Source organism: Drosophila bipectinata, chromosome 3R (genome assembly GCF_030179905.1).
Source record: "Drosophila bipectinata strain 14024-0381.07 chromosome 3R, DbipHiC1v2, whole genome shotgun sequence".
Lineage (NCBI taxonomy): Eukaryota > Metazoa > Arthropoda > Insecta > Diptera > Drosophilidae > Drosophila > Drosophila bipectinata.
Genome location: NC_091739.1, coordinates 26,283,298 through 26,299,720, shown reverse-complemented (window position 1 = coordinate 26,299,720; position 16,423 = coordinate 26,283,298). Strand labels below are relative to the sequence as shown.

General features: G+C 41.2%; 6 protein-coding genes across 7 annotated transcripts in view; 2 read left to right on the top strand and 4 right to left on the bottom strand.

Moving 5' to 3' along the window:
- Positions 1–2,414: 2,414 nt before the first annotated feature.
- LOC108122205 (huntingtin-interacting protein K) lies at positions 2,415–3,518 on the top strand. Its single transcript, XM_017236761.3, has 4 exons — positions 2,415–2,841; positions 2,913–2,974; positions 3,042–3,149; positions 3,278–3,518. Exons 1-4 carry the CDS (start codon positions 2,736–2,738, stop codon positions 3,374–3,376), a joined length of 375 nt encoding a protein of 124 aa, XP_017092250.2. The 5' UTR covers positions 2,415–2,735; the 3' UTR covers positions 3,377–3,518.
- Positions 3,519–3,542: 24 nt separating this feature from the next.
- Positions 3,543–5,829, bottom strand: LOC108122204 (dnaJ homolog subfamily B member 12). Its single transcript, XM_017236760.3, has 6 exons — positions 5,377–5,829; positions 5,142–5,316; positions 4,674–5,082; positions 4,462–4,574; positions 4,232–4,395; positions 3,543–4,172 (listed from the first exon to the last, which is right to left on the bottom strand). Exons 1-6 carry the CDS (start codon positions 5,507–5,509, stop codon positions 4,060–4,062), a joined length of 1,107 nt encoding a protein of 368 aa, XP_017092249.2. The 5' UTR covers positions 5,510–5,829; the 3' UTR covers positions 3,543–4,059.
- Positions 5,830–6,211: 382 nt separating this feature from the next.
- rdx (BTB/POZ and MATH domain-containing protein rdx) overlaps positions 6,212–16,423 on the top strand; it is a 62,025-nt gene continuing 51,813 nt past the window's right edge. The window contains exon 1 of one of the 2 annotated variants that reach the window (XM_017236220.3): positions 6,212–6,492. The gene's annotated coding sequence lies outside the window, so the exon portion shown is untranslated. Of the gene's footprint in view, positions 6,669–16,423 lie in introns of both variants that reach the window. The other variant, XM_017236219.3, reaches the window with a different exon arrangement.
- Positions 6,865–10,077, bottom strand: Cyp6d5 (Cytochrome P450 6d5). Its single transcript, XM_017236223.3, has 4 exons — positions 9,446–10,077; positions 8,805–9,388; positions 8,496–8,744; positions 6,865–8,434 (listed from the first exon to the last, which is right to left on the bottom strand). The coding sequence occupies exons 1-4, from the start codon at positions 9,973–9,975 to the stop codon at positions 8,271–8,273; spliced, it is 1,527 nt and encodes a 508-aa protein (XP_017091712.2). The 5' UTR covers positions 9,976–10,077; the 3' UTR covers positions 6,865–8,270.
- On the bottom strand, positions 11,190–12,912 carry LOC108121911 (probable cytochrome P450 6d5). The gene is made up of 4 exons (XM_017236221.3): positions 12,374–12,912; positions 11,736–12,319; positions 11,413–11,661; positions 11,190–11,353 (listed from the first exon to the last, which is right to left on the bottom strand). Exons 1-4 carry the CDS (start codon positions 12,901–12,903, stop codon positions 11,190–11,192), a joined length of 1,527 nt encoding a protein of 508 aa, XP_017091710.2. The 5' UTR covers positions 12,904–12,912.
- On the bottom strand, positions 13,977–15,815 carry LOC108121913 (probable cytochrome P450 6d5). Its single transcript, XM_017236224.3, has 5 exons — positions 15,249–15,815; positions 15,028–15,180; positions 14,545–14,975; positions 14,234–14,482; positions 13,977–14,174 (listed from the first exon to the last, which is right to left on the bottom strand). The coding sequence occupies exons 1-5, from the start codon at positions 15,776–15,778 to the stop codon at positions 14,014–14,016; spliced, it is 1,524 nt and encodes a 507-aa protein (XP_017091713.2). The 5' UTR covers positions 15,779–15,815; the 3' UTR covers positions 13,977–14,013.

Genomic DNA, 16,423 nt, shown 5'->3' with positions numbered 1-16,423 from the left:
ATCTTGGCCAATATTCTCCCGATTCTTGATCGGAATGTTTTAAACGATTTGTAGATCGATTCTACACAAATCTGCATTAAAATCTAGGGACGAAATATTTTTTAGATTTTTTGTCCATTTTTCTGGGGCATCCCCTTCAAAATGTTGAAAAATGCATGGGAGGCTAATATGGCCCACAGTGAAGGCCGTATCTTGGCTAATATTCTCCCGATTCTTGATCGGAATATTTTAAACGATTTGTAGATCGATTCTACACAAATCTGCATCAAAATCTAGGGACGAAATATTTTTTAGTTTTTTTGTCCATTTTTCTGGGGCATCCCCTTCAAAATGTTCAAAAATGCATGGGATGCTAATATGGCCCACAGTGAAGTCCGTATCTTGGCCAATATTCTCCCGATTCTTGATCGGAATGTTTTAAACGATTTGTAGATCGATTCTACACAAATCTGTATCTAAATCTAGGGACGAAATATTTTTTAGATTTTTTGTCCATTTTTCTGGGCATCCCCTTCAAAATGTTGAAAAATGCATGGGAGGCTAATATGGCCCACAGTGAAGGCCGTATCTTGGCCAATATTCTCCCGATTCAACGAAAACGATTGATTCCCCTCCAATCTTTATCAATATCTATGCAAAATATGTATATATTTGTTTGTTAAATATAAAAAAATTTTAAATATTTTAGTTACAACACAATTGTGATATAATACTACGGTGCGGTTCCTTTAGTATCATTCATCTCCATCACACTTTAAAAGAAGGACAAAAAAGGACCATAACCACAACATAAGAAAAAAAAAAGGACGATAAAAAACTGCAAGCCACAAAAGTAACCACCATCCAAAAACCAACAATACAAAAAATAATTTTGCCCTTCGAGAGAAGACAATGCAACTTAAATTACGTCACGCGGCCACATTTCAGCTCGTGCCGTTTCCCCAGTTTTTTTTGGGCCCAACTCGCACCCCCAGGATATTGCAAAAAATTTACTGTGCGAATTTTTGGGAGCCAACCAACACATGTAGACATTCACACGCACACAGTGAAACAGGATGCCCCTGCGGATATGCAACGCTCAATTTGGAGCTGCCAACCACAATGCCAACCGAAATTGCCAACTTAATTTATGTGCTGCGCTAATTAGCGCCATAATTTAATTTCCAATTGGCAAACGGAAAACAAAAATGGAAAGTAAAGAAAGAAAAGTGGAGGATTATTGGGGGTTGATTGTGGGCTAAAAAAATGAGAACTGGGCTAACAATGCAATGCCTGTTGCTTCCAATCACATGCGTATCTGATTTTGCGGGTAAACAAAATTCGAGTTCATTACTTACTTAAGTGTGTAAGGTTCATGAATTTTATAAGTTATGAAAATAATAAACTTTGTTTAGATTTTTAGATATAGTTTATAGATATACTATAGTATAAATTCAAGAGTATTATTTTATTTTTTAATTTTATTCAAAGTTATTAGACTAGATAAAGTTGAAAATATGTTAAATAGTAACATATGTGTCACATTTTGAAGGTTTTTATTTTAAAGAGTATAGACATCTCAGTTTTAATAGAAAAAATTTACTTTTTTTAACCTTTGTTCCTTTGACTTGCGTTCTGCATGCGAAATGATGGCAAAAAACCCTGTATCCTGCCAAAATAAAATCGAATTAAATGCAGTGCACATATGCTGCCACCCCGTTGTGTGGCCCCGCTTGAACCCCGTCCTCAGCTTCTTCGTCCCAACCCGCCCCGCCGACACACCCCCTAACAAATGATGTTGACCGCCCATGGTCATGGATGCTAATTAATCTTGATTTTGCAACCGAAGTGGGAGCAGAAAGAAGGAGCAGTGGCTAGGGGATATCAAAGTGACAATTAAATTAATCATGATGGCAAACGATTATGTCAACAGGACACACTGACACACACATGGAGGGATACAAGCCTGCCCAGGGGTCCAGAAAAAAAAGCGGATGTCCGACATCCAAAGGGTATAGAAAACGTATTCATGTCGCAGATACTGCAAAATCTAATTATATCCTGGCATCATCAAACTTATAATTAACATTTTGACCGCAACACAAAAATTCGCATGTGCACAAAAAAGAGGCAAGAAAAACGCCAAAAGCAGTTGCTTAGGTCCATGTGCGAGACATTTTTAATTAGTTTTGCGGTTGACACATAAACTTTAGTTTCAATTTAAAATCTCATTCAAGGAAACCGCAAACATTCCTCAACTACCTGTCAAAAATGAAGGGGTTTACGATTTTCTTTCCAAACCACAAATCACATAATATCTATAAAAAAACCTTAGACACATTTTATGGGTCTTATAAAAGTAAATTTCTTCCAAAAATAAAAGTCTTTTGAAAATCAATTTCTTTCCTAGATATATTTTTGTCGCCACATTATAGTGTGTACAGCAACCAAAGTATTATATGTTAAAAAATTCTAAAATTTAAAAATGACAATATTTCTGACTGTTCTCATGGTTTTATTATTTTTATGGTTGTAAAATTTACTTTTGCAATGTAAATATGTACGAATTGGATATTTGAAACAACCCGCCAAATTCAAATAAGGTGGCAACGATAAGCGATTTATATAGCCGGACTGTTGATAGAGTCCATAGTAGTGGCAACGCTTATACTGGAAAAAAATAAGAATCGCACGAGGTGCCGATTATAAACTAAATATTTCGTATAAATTAAATAAAATTAACTTAAATTGTAAAAATGGCTGATGCAGAACACGAGGTCAACGGCACGGAAGTGGAGGATGACGAGCAGGACAGCAACCAAAAGAAGTCTGATGTGAAAAGACACGACGGCGGTGCGGCAGGTAAGAAAATTTGCAAATATTATTTTATATTATTGTTTATGGCTTTAATTAAATATATTTAACCAAAACAGATCTGGAAAGAGTTACGGACTACGCCGAAGAAAAAGAAATATCCGCTGCCAATATTTCCAGCGTAAGTAAACCAAAAAAGCCACTGAACAAAAATACATATAAAAAGTTGTACTATAAATGAATTGCAGGCCGTAGAGCAATTTGGCAACCAGCGTAATAAAGAGAATGAACTGCGAGTGGCCAAGGAGAAGGAGCTCCAAAAAGTCCAGGTCAAAAAGGAGGACATAGAGTTGATAGTAAGTTTCTTGGGCGTATGCTTGGCAGCCATCCTGTCGATCCAAGCAGTTTAAAGTGCCTTTTAATAATCTAGTTTCTATAGCAACCAGAGTTCCATTGATTAATCACATCCTCCTCTCCGTTTCAGATGAACGAGTTGCTGGTCAGCAAGGCGCAAGCCGAGAAAGTGCTGAGGGAACAGAGCGGTGACGTGGTGGCTGCCCTGGAAGCCATCATCAGTAACTAAGATACTCTGGGATCCTGGCGTCTTGGCCGTCAACCGTCGTCTGACTTTTTACGTAGCATAACAACACTGCTTTATTTGTACATTTATAAACTCTAGCGAAGATGAAACCAACAAAAAAATAATTACAAATCCAAAACCAAAGTTTTCTTTATCCAGGATGTGATAATAGTATAATGATAACTTGCAATTTATTTCAAAGTTTTGCCACTGCCCAAGCGCACTCATTTCCTTAAGAAAAACCTTTGACAATTTGACTATCAATATGGGTATTTGTGATCTATATGTATATCCACTTAAAATTTATAGTAATCCGATTTGTAAATGAAAAGAAAAACAATATTCCTTCATCTCAGCCTCCCACTTAAACTTGTAGACATGACTTTTTTTGGCAGTTGCGTTTGCTTCGCTCTCACATATTGCCGATTGCTCTATAATCATTATTATTCATCTATGTAGGTCGATCGAACGATCGTGCTACCAATCGTTAATATTGATAAGTCTCATAGCAGCTCTATGCGATTGGGTTTCGATTTTTTGGGGCGCGGGGGTGAGATAATTAGGTAGTTGAATAGACATATAAATTATAAAACAAAACAGACAAAGTAATTCATTTATAACAACTTAAGCAAAGATTTAAAAGTGGGGGGAGGAAGTTGTTTTCTCGTGTTCCGCAATTAACTAAATTATGTGATTAAATACTTTTGCAGATTCTCGCAAGAGGGTGTATTGATGTTCTGTGCCTTTCTATATAGGTCCCGATCACCAAAGGTACGCGCCTTGGCCAGCATCGAGTCTCCTGCAAACAATAAACTATAATTAGTTTCATTTAAAAGTATTTAGGTCAATGAAACTTACGATAATTCCTTTCACGGGTGCAAGAATGCTTTAGATGATTTACAAAGTCCTCTTCCACAGATTCTTCCAACCGCGCCACCGAGCCCTGATACTCCGAATAGAAGTTATCCTTCACATAATAGGGGATTTTCAGGCCATTGGTCTCACGTTTCACCGAGTATTTGCTAAAGGTTAAAGGTCATGTATATAGAAAGTTAACAAATAGGTTCGTTTAGGCAGTGTAAGCTTACTGTGAAGGCGTCAGGCTGTACATAGGATCTGATATAAAGAATGACGACATCATAGAAAGTCCAATGAGCAGCAAGATGGGTAGCAAGTTGATCAAAGCCGAAGAATTGTTTCCCTAAAGGATAAGAAAAGAAAAATATTAGTTTTATTTTATTACAATTAACAAGGTGCCGAAGAAATGTATTATCCATGAAATTGTTAATTGAAAACATACATCCCGATCCTCCCGAGCCTGGTGCCGACGTCGCTGCTGTCGCATGTAAACATTTTGCTGGGGGAATCCGCCGTTGAAGAACATATTGAAGAGCTCCTCGGCGCTGATATCGGCCTGGAAACCACGTGAATATCCGTATTCGTTATAGTATTGGCCATGTCCATGATGGTTTGCTGCACTGTTTCCACCACTATGCGACTCATTGATGCCATAGAGGTCGTAGTTCTTCCGCTTCTCGGCATCTGTGAGTACGCCAGCAGCATTTCCGAGGGCCTTAAAGGCTTCCACGGAACCGGGTGCCTTGTTCTTATCGGGATGAAGTTGTAGAGCTAGCTTTTTGTAGGCTTTTTTGATCTCAGAGTCTGTGGCTGACTTCGACACACCCAATACCTCATAGTAGTCCTTACACCTGCATAAAAGCAAAGAAAATTCAATTAAGATGTGGATTTGAGCAGCTTTGGTACCCACTTTTTGATCTTTCGCACAGCCTCCAACTGTTCGTTGGTGTAGTCCGGGGCATTGGAGCGCGAATCAGAGTTCACTCGCTTCCTGGGACCGCTGTCCTTCTCATCGTTAGTGGCTGTTGGCCGAGTTCTCCCATTGCTGCCGCTGTTTGGAGTGCTCTTTACCTGTGCCAGTAGCTCTGAACAAGAAGATACCTATTATTATAAAATCCTCATATACTATTGGATGATATCCTTACTTTTTGCATTGTCAGTGGGGTAGAGTCTTTCCGCCTTCAGAAGAAACTTTTCAGCCTTCTCAATCTTACCCTCGGCCAGGGACTGCACCGCAAGGTCTATGCACCTCTGGGCCTCGTCCTTGTTACCTTCCATGGTCTGCTTATTAGCGATTCTTCACCAGTAGTTAATACGTGGTGATCAAAGTAAATAGTCTCCTTCTGTGTGCGTAGACCCGTTGGTGTGTATGTTACAATTTATGGACTACACACGAGCACATATACAGTGCCTGCTGGGATTCTTTTTTCTGGTTATTTGTCACTAGTGTATAGAGTGTCCTGTGGATATTTAGCCTTCCCCCCGCGCATTGGCCAAAAGATTTTATTCACACTATAATTTAATTGATTTTATTTGGTCGACTTTTTCATCATCTGAAAAATTACGAGAGGGCTGCCACTAAGATGAGGGTAGAGTGGCAACCTCTAGGGTTGTCGTTGTATTTGTTGACATATTTTTGAAATCAAATAAGTTTTTTTTTTTTTATTTATCACTAACTTTATGATATATTTCTTAATATATATTATATATATATTCACTAAGATTTTTTTTAAGAAATTATGAAAAGTTTTATTTGAATTCAATTATGATAACAGGTGTAAAACACAAAAAATATTACTTTTTTCTTTCTATTAAAAATTACTTAATTTATTTTGTATTTTTTACATATATAAATTTAAAAATACAATTAAAAATACATAAAGAAACCTGATTTAGCCTTTAATAGCTAAACTGGCAGTCAGAGTTGCATTAAAAGCGTGGCGTTGCCAGATCGTTAGCAGCGCCCACGAACATATGCGTCGGTGTGAGTGTGTGCCGCAGCATGGGAAGCGAGTGATTCGCTGATTCGCCTAATTCCGCATTCGTCGTATTTATTTGGTGATTTTCAAGAAAATAACAAAGGGCTCGTCGCCGAATGAGCGATTAAAAGTTGAATTAGACTCGCGAGTTGCAATAATTAACACCTTGCGGCCCCGAAATCGCCGTCATCGCCGCGTGTGCCAGTGTGTGCGTGCGTGTGTGTGTGTGTGAGTGGCGCAGTTCACACAACTTGGCCTGGAAAAAGTGAAAGAAGCAATAAGGTATTTTTTTCGGCCATACTGTGTTGTCATACCTGGAAAAAGTGCACTTAGCAGCCATATGGAGATTCTATGCAACTGCAAAAGTGTCTCCCGAATGCCCCCGAAAGAGTAAATAGCCCGACTTATGTAAAGCAGAGCAAACCAAGAGAACAATAAAACTATTTACATTTACAAAGGTGCGTACTCTCACTAACCATACAGCATATAGACAACCCATTTCATACAACGAAAATGGACGCGAAAATTTCTTGCGACAGGCCCCAGCAGGCCCCAGAGCGGATTTCTTACGCTCTTTTACGCTCATCGTTCGTTCATCTTACGCTCATTCTCGCATTAAATGTTTTCTGTTTCTCAGTCTCTAAACGGAGCGCGATGAAGAAGGTTGGCCTGCGCTTCGGTTGATCTTTGTGTGTATGCGTGTCACACATTCACATACACGGGTGTATGTGTGCGTGCGATTTCGTTTCGAAGCCAGCGCACAAAATTTTGATTTTTCTTACTTTTCAGGCTTGCTACCCTAACCAAATTCGGGTATTCGTTATTTGATGAAATGACGAAAGAAATTATATTATTTTTTATATTATATTTTTTATTATTTCAGCATACATTTTTAATTTATTTAGGAATAAGATTGAGTGTTAGTAGTAAATGATTACTGTATATATATTTTTACGAATCATTAAAAATGAATATGAGAAAATGAGAAATGAGAAAATTTCAGAGTATATTTCAGTCGGAGTTACTCAAAACGCCTATATCCTTTAAGTTTTTCTTGTTCTGCAAGAGGTATCAGAAAACCAATGTAAATATGTATGTATATATATACAAATATATGTATATCTGTAAAAAATTCGAGCGGCGACTTTTTTAAAGTTCCAAAATATATAAGGAAATTATTAAATTGACGACAATAATTTAATTAAATCTCACAATAACCCAAATTAATAACAAGTGCCTGAAAAATTGTAAACAAAAAAGGTAAACAATTCCATCAGCTGTTTTCGTGTCTTCACCCTCCCCTAAAAATCATTCCATCGTTAGAGTAGGCATGCACAAGCCTCTTGCAGAACAACAAAAACTTAAAAGCAATCGGCGTTTTAAGTGACTCCGACTGAAATATACTCTGAAATTTTCTCATTTCTCATTTTCTCATATTCATTTTTAATGATTCGTAAAAATATATATACAGTAATCATTTACTACTAACACTCAATCTTATTCCTAAATAAATTAAAAATGTATGCTGAAATAATAAAAAATATAATATAAAAAATAATATAATTTCTTTCGTCATTTCATCAAATAACGAATACCCGAATTTGGTTAGGGTAGCAAGCCTGAAAAGTAAGAAAAATCAAAATTTTGTGCGCTGGCTTCGAAACGAAATCGCACGCACACATACACCCGTGTATGTGAATGTGTGACACGCATACACACAAAGATCAACCGAAGCGCAGGCCAACCTTCTTCATCGCGCTCCGTTTAGAGACTGAGAAACAGAAAACATTTAATGCGAGAATGAGCGTAAGATGAACGAACGATGAGCGTAAAAGAGCGTAAGAAATCCGCTCTGGGGCCTGCTGGGGCCTGTCGCAAGAAATTTTCGCGTCCATTTTCGTTGTATGAAATGGGTTGTCTATATGCTGTATGGTTAGTGGTACTCTGTACTTGTATATGTGTATGTGTGCGTGTGCTTGTTATTCGTTTGTGTGTGTGTGTGTGCGAGAAGTGCATCCAATTGACATTTTTTTTATTTTTCCCCCACTAGCTTGGTGGGGCTACTGCTTGCGGGAGATCCGGACGGGCACGCCCCCCGCGGCCATCAAGGTAACTCCGTGAGGTCCAAACTCTATTTCCCGCTTCTCTGAAGTGATCTCCACGTTGAAGTTGCTCAGCACCTTGGCCAGCGCCAGCTTTACGTTCACCTTTCCCATGCGGGCTCCTAAAAGAATTCAAGAATTTTAGAAAAAGAGGACTCTTCAAGCCAAGTAGGGTATCTCTACCAATGCAGTGACGTGGGCCCTCTCCGAAGGGCATGTAGGCCGCCTGCTTAAAGTCCTTGTTCTCATCCAGATACCTCTCCGGCTGATAGCTGAGCGGATCTGGGAAGTATTCGCCATCGCGGTGCATTCCGATAAGGGAGATCACAATGGGAGTGCCCTTCTGAATCACCAACTTGGAATCGGGGACTGCATAGTCCTCAGTGCAGATTCTGTTTAAAATGGGCAGCGCAGGATACTTGCGAGCGGTCTCTGAAGGATTATATAGATTGAAGTACTATGTATAGTTTAGAATATATCTTAACTACTTACCCAACACACAGGCCTCTAGATACTTCATGTCCTGGATGGCGTCGTAGTTCAGCTTGCCACCATTCCTTTCAATGGCTTCTCTAACGTCCTCCTTGGCCTTCGCCAACGCCTCGGGATTCTGGGAGAGCTCGAACAGTGTGAAGGAAGTAGTGGAAGCTGTAGTCTCGAAACCAGCTGCATAAAACAGCAACAGCTGCCCGGCAATAAGATCCTTGGACATGCTCTTCAATCCCTGCTTGGAGTTCTCCGCCGTCCAGACAGAATCGTCGGTGCTGATCTTTCCTTGGTTTCGCAACTGCAGCAGTAGCTGAAGCATATCCTTTCGAACGATGTTGTTCTTCTCCCTGAGATCGACTGTATGGCTGGAGAGCTCGCGCATGGCCTCAATGGCATCCTGCTTCCAGCCAAGGCGCACGAAGATCTTTTCTAGGCCAGGATATAGAAACGAGGATGTTCCCCGAACAACGTCCGTAAAGGTGTTCCGATTGATCTTCTTGCTGATGCCCAGGAACACGTTGTTGGGATCCGCAAAGCTGTCCACATCAAGTCCGAAAATAGTCGAGGCTATGATATCAACGGCGTAGCTGGAATAATAAATGTTTTACTAATATAATTATAGTAGATTCTTTATCGATTCTTACGTCGCCATCAGCTCTTTCAGTTCCACCTCTTTGCTGCCCGATTGCGGCAGTAGGGTGTTCAAGTGGGCCACCAACTTATCGCCCACAGCGTCGGAGGTCTCGAACATGGCCTTCAACTTGCCGGAGGTGAATGAGGGAGAGAGCTTGGTCCGCATGTTCTTCCAACTCGATCCCTCCAGGGAGAACAGGCCGGCGGAAATCGGATCGTTCTCCTCGTCCACATACACTCCCCGATCGTGGAAGCTGCTGAAGTCCTTCACCAGGACATCGTGCGCCAGCTGGGCATCTCGGATTAGCAAAGCCGGTCGCAGGGTGAGGTACATGCCCACGACAGAACCCTTTGTGGCGTTGTAGAGGTCGTAGATGGCCATTCCAAAGGACCTTTTTCCCTTCGAGACTGACTCCAGCACCCCAAAGGGGATTCTGGCGCCCGCGGAGGGGAATCCCTTGCGCTCCCAGTAGCTGAATGTCCACTTGAGGTAGACGTAGATCAGGGTGACTGCAGCAATCAGTAAATATATTCCAATCATGTTTCCGTGTTCGCTTCTAGCTTGGCAAAACAGAACTGACCGGCCCAAAGCGAGACCCGATTATATATCTCCTACCAATTTCACAACTTGTCAGAGCTATTTGTTCACCACTTTAGTCGATTCCTTGCGATCTACTGGCTCAGTTAGTGGCTATTTTTGCCATTTAGGTTCCTATAAAATAGGTTCCACTACTTAGGATCTTATCAGTGGGCGCGATAATGCCATTTTGATAATGTTGCAGTGATAAGGGGAGATAAGGAGCCCACCTTAAGAGCCACTTGGACAAATAATCGTATAAGCACTAGGTGCTTATTAGATATATAATATAATATAATCCATGAACGAAAACGTATTAAAAAATAAGGTTTAATATTTAAATGTATATATTTTTTACTGGTTAAGTGGTTCTTGGTAAAATACCGTATGTCCATGGCGAGAATCTAACTATAACATCGACGTTTTAAAGTTGGGGAAATAGTTTTAAATGAGGGGAGGTATAAACTAGTAACTTTTTAAAAATTTCAAGACAGTTAATATTGATGTAGATTGGTGAGACATATTCGTTAGATTGGTGTGGTGCCTTCCTCTGAGTCAAATAGATATGGATATTACATTTCTTTATAACATCGTCTACAAAAGGGAAGTGGTTGTTTCTTAAAACTTAATTCATTTCGAATCTGTTAATGTTATATTGAAGGAAACTAGTATAAGTTTAAAGCAATGTCCTATTTTGATTAATACTCTTGTATAGCTCTGAGGTATTATAAAATTCCAATATAAAAAGCTTCGGAATTTTTGTTAATTTAAGCAAAAACTAGTTTTCTAGAGGGTTCTCTCCAGTAACGAACCATTAGTCCTCGTTCCATAGTCAGAACATCTATCATATACATGTAGATGTATATGTAGATCATATAGATAATAATAAAGACTATGAGACTACTATTATAGCTCTGATGGAACAATATAAGTGATTAAAAGCTAAAAATCCTAAGGATTGTGATGAGATCTATGCTCCAATCTTAGAGAGAATAAGAAAAGAAAATAGAGAAACTTTGTAGATACATTAAAGTTGTAGTTTCCGAAAAATAGTATTTTATTTCAGTTACAAAGCAGTTTATATTTCTTTTAATAACAAATTTCTCCCGTTTCAATGGAAGTTATATTACAAAGTGGTCCGATATTATCCCAATAAGACAATAGGCCTATAAAGAGACCTACTGCTTGCGGGAGATCCTGATGGGCACGCCCCCCTCGGCTACCAAGGTAAGTCCGTGGGGACTGAACTCTATTTCCCGCTTCTCCGGACTGATCTCCACATTGAAATGGGTAAGGACCTTGGCCAGCGCCAGCTTAACATTCACCTTACCCATGCGGGCTCCTAAAGTATGATTTTTGATTAAATATATAATAAATTTTAGCTTTAAAGATCCTTCTCACCAATGCACACTCGCGGTCCATCACCGAAAGGCAAGAAGGCGGCCCGATTATAGTCCTGATTTCCATCCAAATATCGTTCGGGCTGGTAGCTTAGAGGGTCGGGGAAGTTCTCGGCATCGCGTTGCATTCCGATGAGGGAGATCACGATGGGAGTGCCCTTCTGAATCACCAACTTGGAATCGGGGACGGGATAGTCCTGGGTGCAGACCCTGTTTAGAATCGGAAGAGCAGGATACTTGCGAGCGGTCTCTAAAGGATTATAAGATATTTTAGATATAGATGGCAGTACTGTATATAGTTTAGAATAGATCCTAAGTTCTTACCTAAAACACAGGCCTCTAGATATTTCATGTCTTGGACGGCGTCGTAGTTCAGCTTGCCACCATTCCTTTCAATGGCTTCTCTAACGTCCTCCTTCGCCTTAGCCATCACCTCGGGATTCTGGGAGAGTTCGAAGAGTGTGAAGGATGCTGTGGCTGATGTGGTCTCGAAACCAGCGCCATAAAACACAAACAGCTGCGCCGCAATGTGATCCTTGGACATGTTCTTCACTCCCTGCTTGGAGTGCTCCGCCGTCCAGACCGAATCGTCGGTGCTGATCTTTCCCTGGTTTCTCAACTGCAGCAGTAGCTGAAGCATATCCTTTCGAACGATGTTGTTCTTCTCCCTGAGATCGATTGTCCGGCTGGAGAGCTCACGCATGGCCTCAGTGGCCTCCTGCTTCCAGCCCAAGCGCACGAAGGCCTTTTCTAGGCCAGGATACAGAAGTAGAGTGGCTCCACGAACCTTGTCGGTGAAGGTGTTGCGGTTGAACTTCTTACTGATGTCCACGAACTCATTGTTGGGATTCGCGAAGCTGTCTACATCCAGGCCGAAAATAGTCGAGGCTATGATGTCAACAGCATACCTAGGAGGACAAATGTTTTGGGGTAACAATCTTGGAAAGATCTTAATGGCTTACGTGGCAAAGAGCTCCTTTATTTCCACCACCTTGCTGCCCGATTGTGGCAGTAGAGTGTTCAAGTGGGCCACCAACTTATCGCCCACTGCGTCGGAGGTCTCGAACATGGCCTTCAACTTGCCGGAGGTGAACGAGGGGGAGAGCTTGGTCCGCAGGGCCCTCCAACTGGCTCCCTCCAGCGAGAACAGGCCGGTCGAGATGGGATCGTTCTCCTCGTCCACATAGACTCCCCGATCGTGGAAGCTGCTGAAGTCCTTCACCAGGACATCGTGCGCCAGCTGAGCATCTCGGATTAGCAAAGCCGGTCGCAGGGTGATGTACATTCCCACTATAGATCCCTTCGTGGAGTTGTACAGATCGCTGATGGCCATGCCGAAGGACCTCTTTCCTTTCGTAACAGAATCCAGGACTCCGAAAGGAATAGTAGCCCCAGCAGAGGGGAATCCCTTGCGGTCCCAGTAGCTGAAGTTCCACTTGAGGTAGACGTAGACGAGTGTCACGGCGGAAACGAGTAACAATATTCCAATCATTTTAGAGGGTTCTTGGCTTCTTGGGTTTCAGGAAAGAATTGACCGGCCTAATGTGGAGTCCCCTTATATACCTTAAGAAATTTCACCACTGGTCGGCTCTATTGGTTCATTGAGCGTCAGAGAGATCTCCAGTTGTAGAAAGTGGGGTCTTATCATACCCCCTTTGTAAGACCTTATCGGTGGGTATGATAACGTCCTTTTGATTAAAATTCACCAACAATAGTTATTAAGAACCGAGATTTAAATTAGTTAGAGGGCACTTAACCCCATATATGGTTACCCATTAGTTCATAAAATCTGAGTATCGGAAAGGATGGCTATAGTAGAGTTTCCCGACTACCTTATACCCGGTACTCATCTCTTCCGCTCTGAATAGAACTGACCTTTCAAGTTTAAACTTTAATAGTATGGTTTCTCAGCAAATCAACAACTTCAGAGCCCTACGGCCATACTACCGATTCCGATTCAGTAGGGAAGGATACCTAAAGTCTATAACTCTTCTAAAAATTATCAAATTTTTCTAGAATTTGGGATGTGGGTGTAGATTAGCCATTGGAATAGTATGGTCTTGAAAAATTTCCCAAAAATATTAAAGAACTGGCGCTACAACGAGATTTGATAAACTTGATCTTCGCGGTTACCATACGAGTCCAAGTTTCAAATCGAATAGGTCAATCTCTTATAGTCTTCAATGCTTTAAAAATTGTAACACGTTAGTATGGGAATTGGTATATATACGGGTATATCTGATATGATCTGGTCTGGTATGAGATGGTCTTATTTGATTCCTACTCTAGGTTACATGCACTAACACCAATACAATGTAACCTTGTACTCTACCTGTGATTTCTACCTATTAGTAAGAATATCTCGCTTCGAAAAAAAAACTGCTTCATTTGAGGGGTGGCTCACTTGTCCCTCGTGTAAAAATAAACAAACCAATAGCTTCCTAAATGGTTATAAAATATGTTTTTGTTTTATGGAGCGACGGTGCCATATAGGGTTTCATTTAAAAGATTCCCTCATAGTGATGTTAATAAAGTTTCAATAAAGCAAAAATAATGATTGAAAAAGTTTTGTTTTTATTTTTTTTTAATAATATTATTTATGTTATTTTCGAGAAAGAACTACGGGTATACCCTCTTTGGCCATCAGGGGAATTCCATGAACACCAATCTCAATTTCTCGCTTTTCCTTACTGACTTCCAGGTTAAAGTTGGTAAGAATCTTGGCTAGGGCCAGCTTGACGTTCACCTTACCCATGCGGGCTCCTAAAAATTAAATTTTTAATTAAAATATATTACATTTTAATTATAAAGATCCTCCTCACCGATGCACACTCGCGGTCCATCACCAAAGGGCATGAAGGCAGCCCGATTATAGTCCTGATTTCCATCCAAATATCGTTCGGGCTGGTAGCTAAGTGGGTCGGGGAAGTATTCTGGATCGCGTTGCATTCCGATAAGGGAGATAACTATGGGAGTGCCCTTCTTAATGACCAACTTGGAATCGGGAACTGGATAATCCTCAGTGCAGATTCGGTTCAGTAGCGGCAGGCCGGGGTACTTGCGAGTGGTCTCTATCAGTTCGTATAATATGATTAGAACTACTTTCAATAGAATGCTTATCTCAACTACTCACCAATCACACAAGCCTCTAGATACTTCATTTCTTGTATAGCGTCGTAGGTCAGCTTGCCGTCATGCTTCTCTATGGCATTCCGGACATCCTCCTGCGCCTTGGCCAGCATCTCGGGATTCTGGGCGAGTTCGTAGAGTGTGAAGGATGTAGTGGCCGCTGTGGTTTCGAAACCGGCCACATAGAAAAGGAACAGCTGGGCGGCTATGAAGTCCTTCGATACGGACTGTGTGCCGTGTTTGGAGCTCTCGGCTGTCCAAACTGTATCGTCGGTACTGATCTTTCCCTGGTTGCGGAGTTGCAGGAGAAGCTGAAGCATATCCCTCCGAACAATGTTGTTCTTTTCCCGCAAATCCACAGTCCGGTGGGTCAATTCGCGCATTCTCTCGGTGGCCTCCTGTTTCCAGCCGATCCGGACGAACAAACTCTCCAATCTAAAGGGGATTTTGAATATATTTTTGAAGATATATTTCTTGGTTAAATTACCCTGGATAGAGAAACAGAGCTGTGCCACGTATGATGTCCGTGACTTTGTTGCGATTCACCTTCTTGCTGATTTGCAGAAATTCATTGTTGGGATCCGTGAAACTGTCCACATCCAGACCGAAAATAGTCGAAGCAATGATATCGACGGCATAACTAAAAGTAAAGTAATAAGAGGAACTAGGTTTAGACCTAGGGATTAAGGTGAAGACTTCTATACTTACGTGGACATTAAGCTCTTCATCTCCACTTTCTGACTACCGGTTTTGGGCAAGAGAGCATCCAAGTGGGCCACCAACTTATCGCCCACATCATTAGATGTCTGAAACATGGCCTTCAGCTTGCCGGAGGTGAACGAGGGGGAGAGCTTAGTCCGCAGGGTCTTCCAACTGGCTCCCTCCAGAGCGAACAAGCTGGCCGACATGGGATCGTTCTTCTCGTCCACATAGACTCCCCGATCGTGGAAGCTGGCAAAGTCCTTCACCAGGACATCATGCGCCAGCTGAGAATCTCGAATCAACAAGGCCGGTCGCAGGGTGAGGTACATTCCCACCACAGGACCCTTTGTAGAGTTGTACAGATCGTAGATGGCCATTCCAAAGGACCTCTTTCCTCTCCGGACAGCATCCAAGACGCCAAAGGGAATGGTGACCCCTGCGGAGGGGAATCCCTTGCGATCCCAATAACTGAATGTCCACTTGAGGTAGACGTAGAGCAGTGACACGGCACTGATAAGCAGAAGAATGGCAATCATTCTGACTCTTCGATGCTTGCTGCTAGCTTGCCGAATCGAAACTGAGAGGTCGGATGCGATGGCAATTTTATAGTCGTAGGAGAGGCACTTACACCATTCGGCTCAACTGATTAGCTCGGGCTACCCTCGTGTTTCTTGATAGCCCGATAGATTCCCTTCAAGTTGCATCTTCAGTGTGACACGGCGAGAATTCCAAGGGAATTTCTGCTGACAAACCATTACCAAACATTTAGTTTGAGGCTCGGTCAGCCTAACTAGCTGATATGGGAAGTTGTTTTGGTGATAAGACTTCCACAACTCATCGGTGCTTGTGATGATTTTTAGAATAAGCCTCTTTCAGGCTATAGTAGACCTTCAAAATAGAACTCATTTGGTCTGCATTTCTGAAATAATTTCACAATTTAAATGAGAACTGAAACGAGACTAAATTGCTAGGAAATATTAGCAAAAAGGGTGTGAAAAGTACTTAGTATTTAAGTAATGATGCACACTTTTTATTTGAACTTGTCTAATCAAACACCTCTGTTATCCTTACAAGCTCACTTTGTAGGCAAAAGGTGATCGTTGTGTTTACGTTTACCTGCAAAATATAGATTCTACCTGCATACATACATATGTACATATGTACTACCTCCAAAGTCTTAT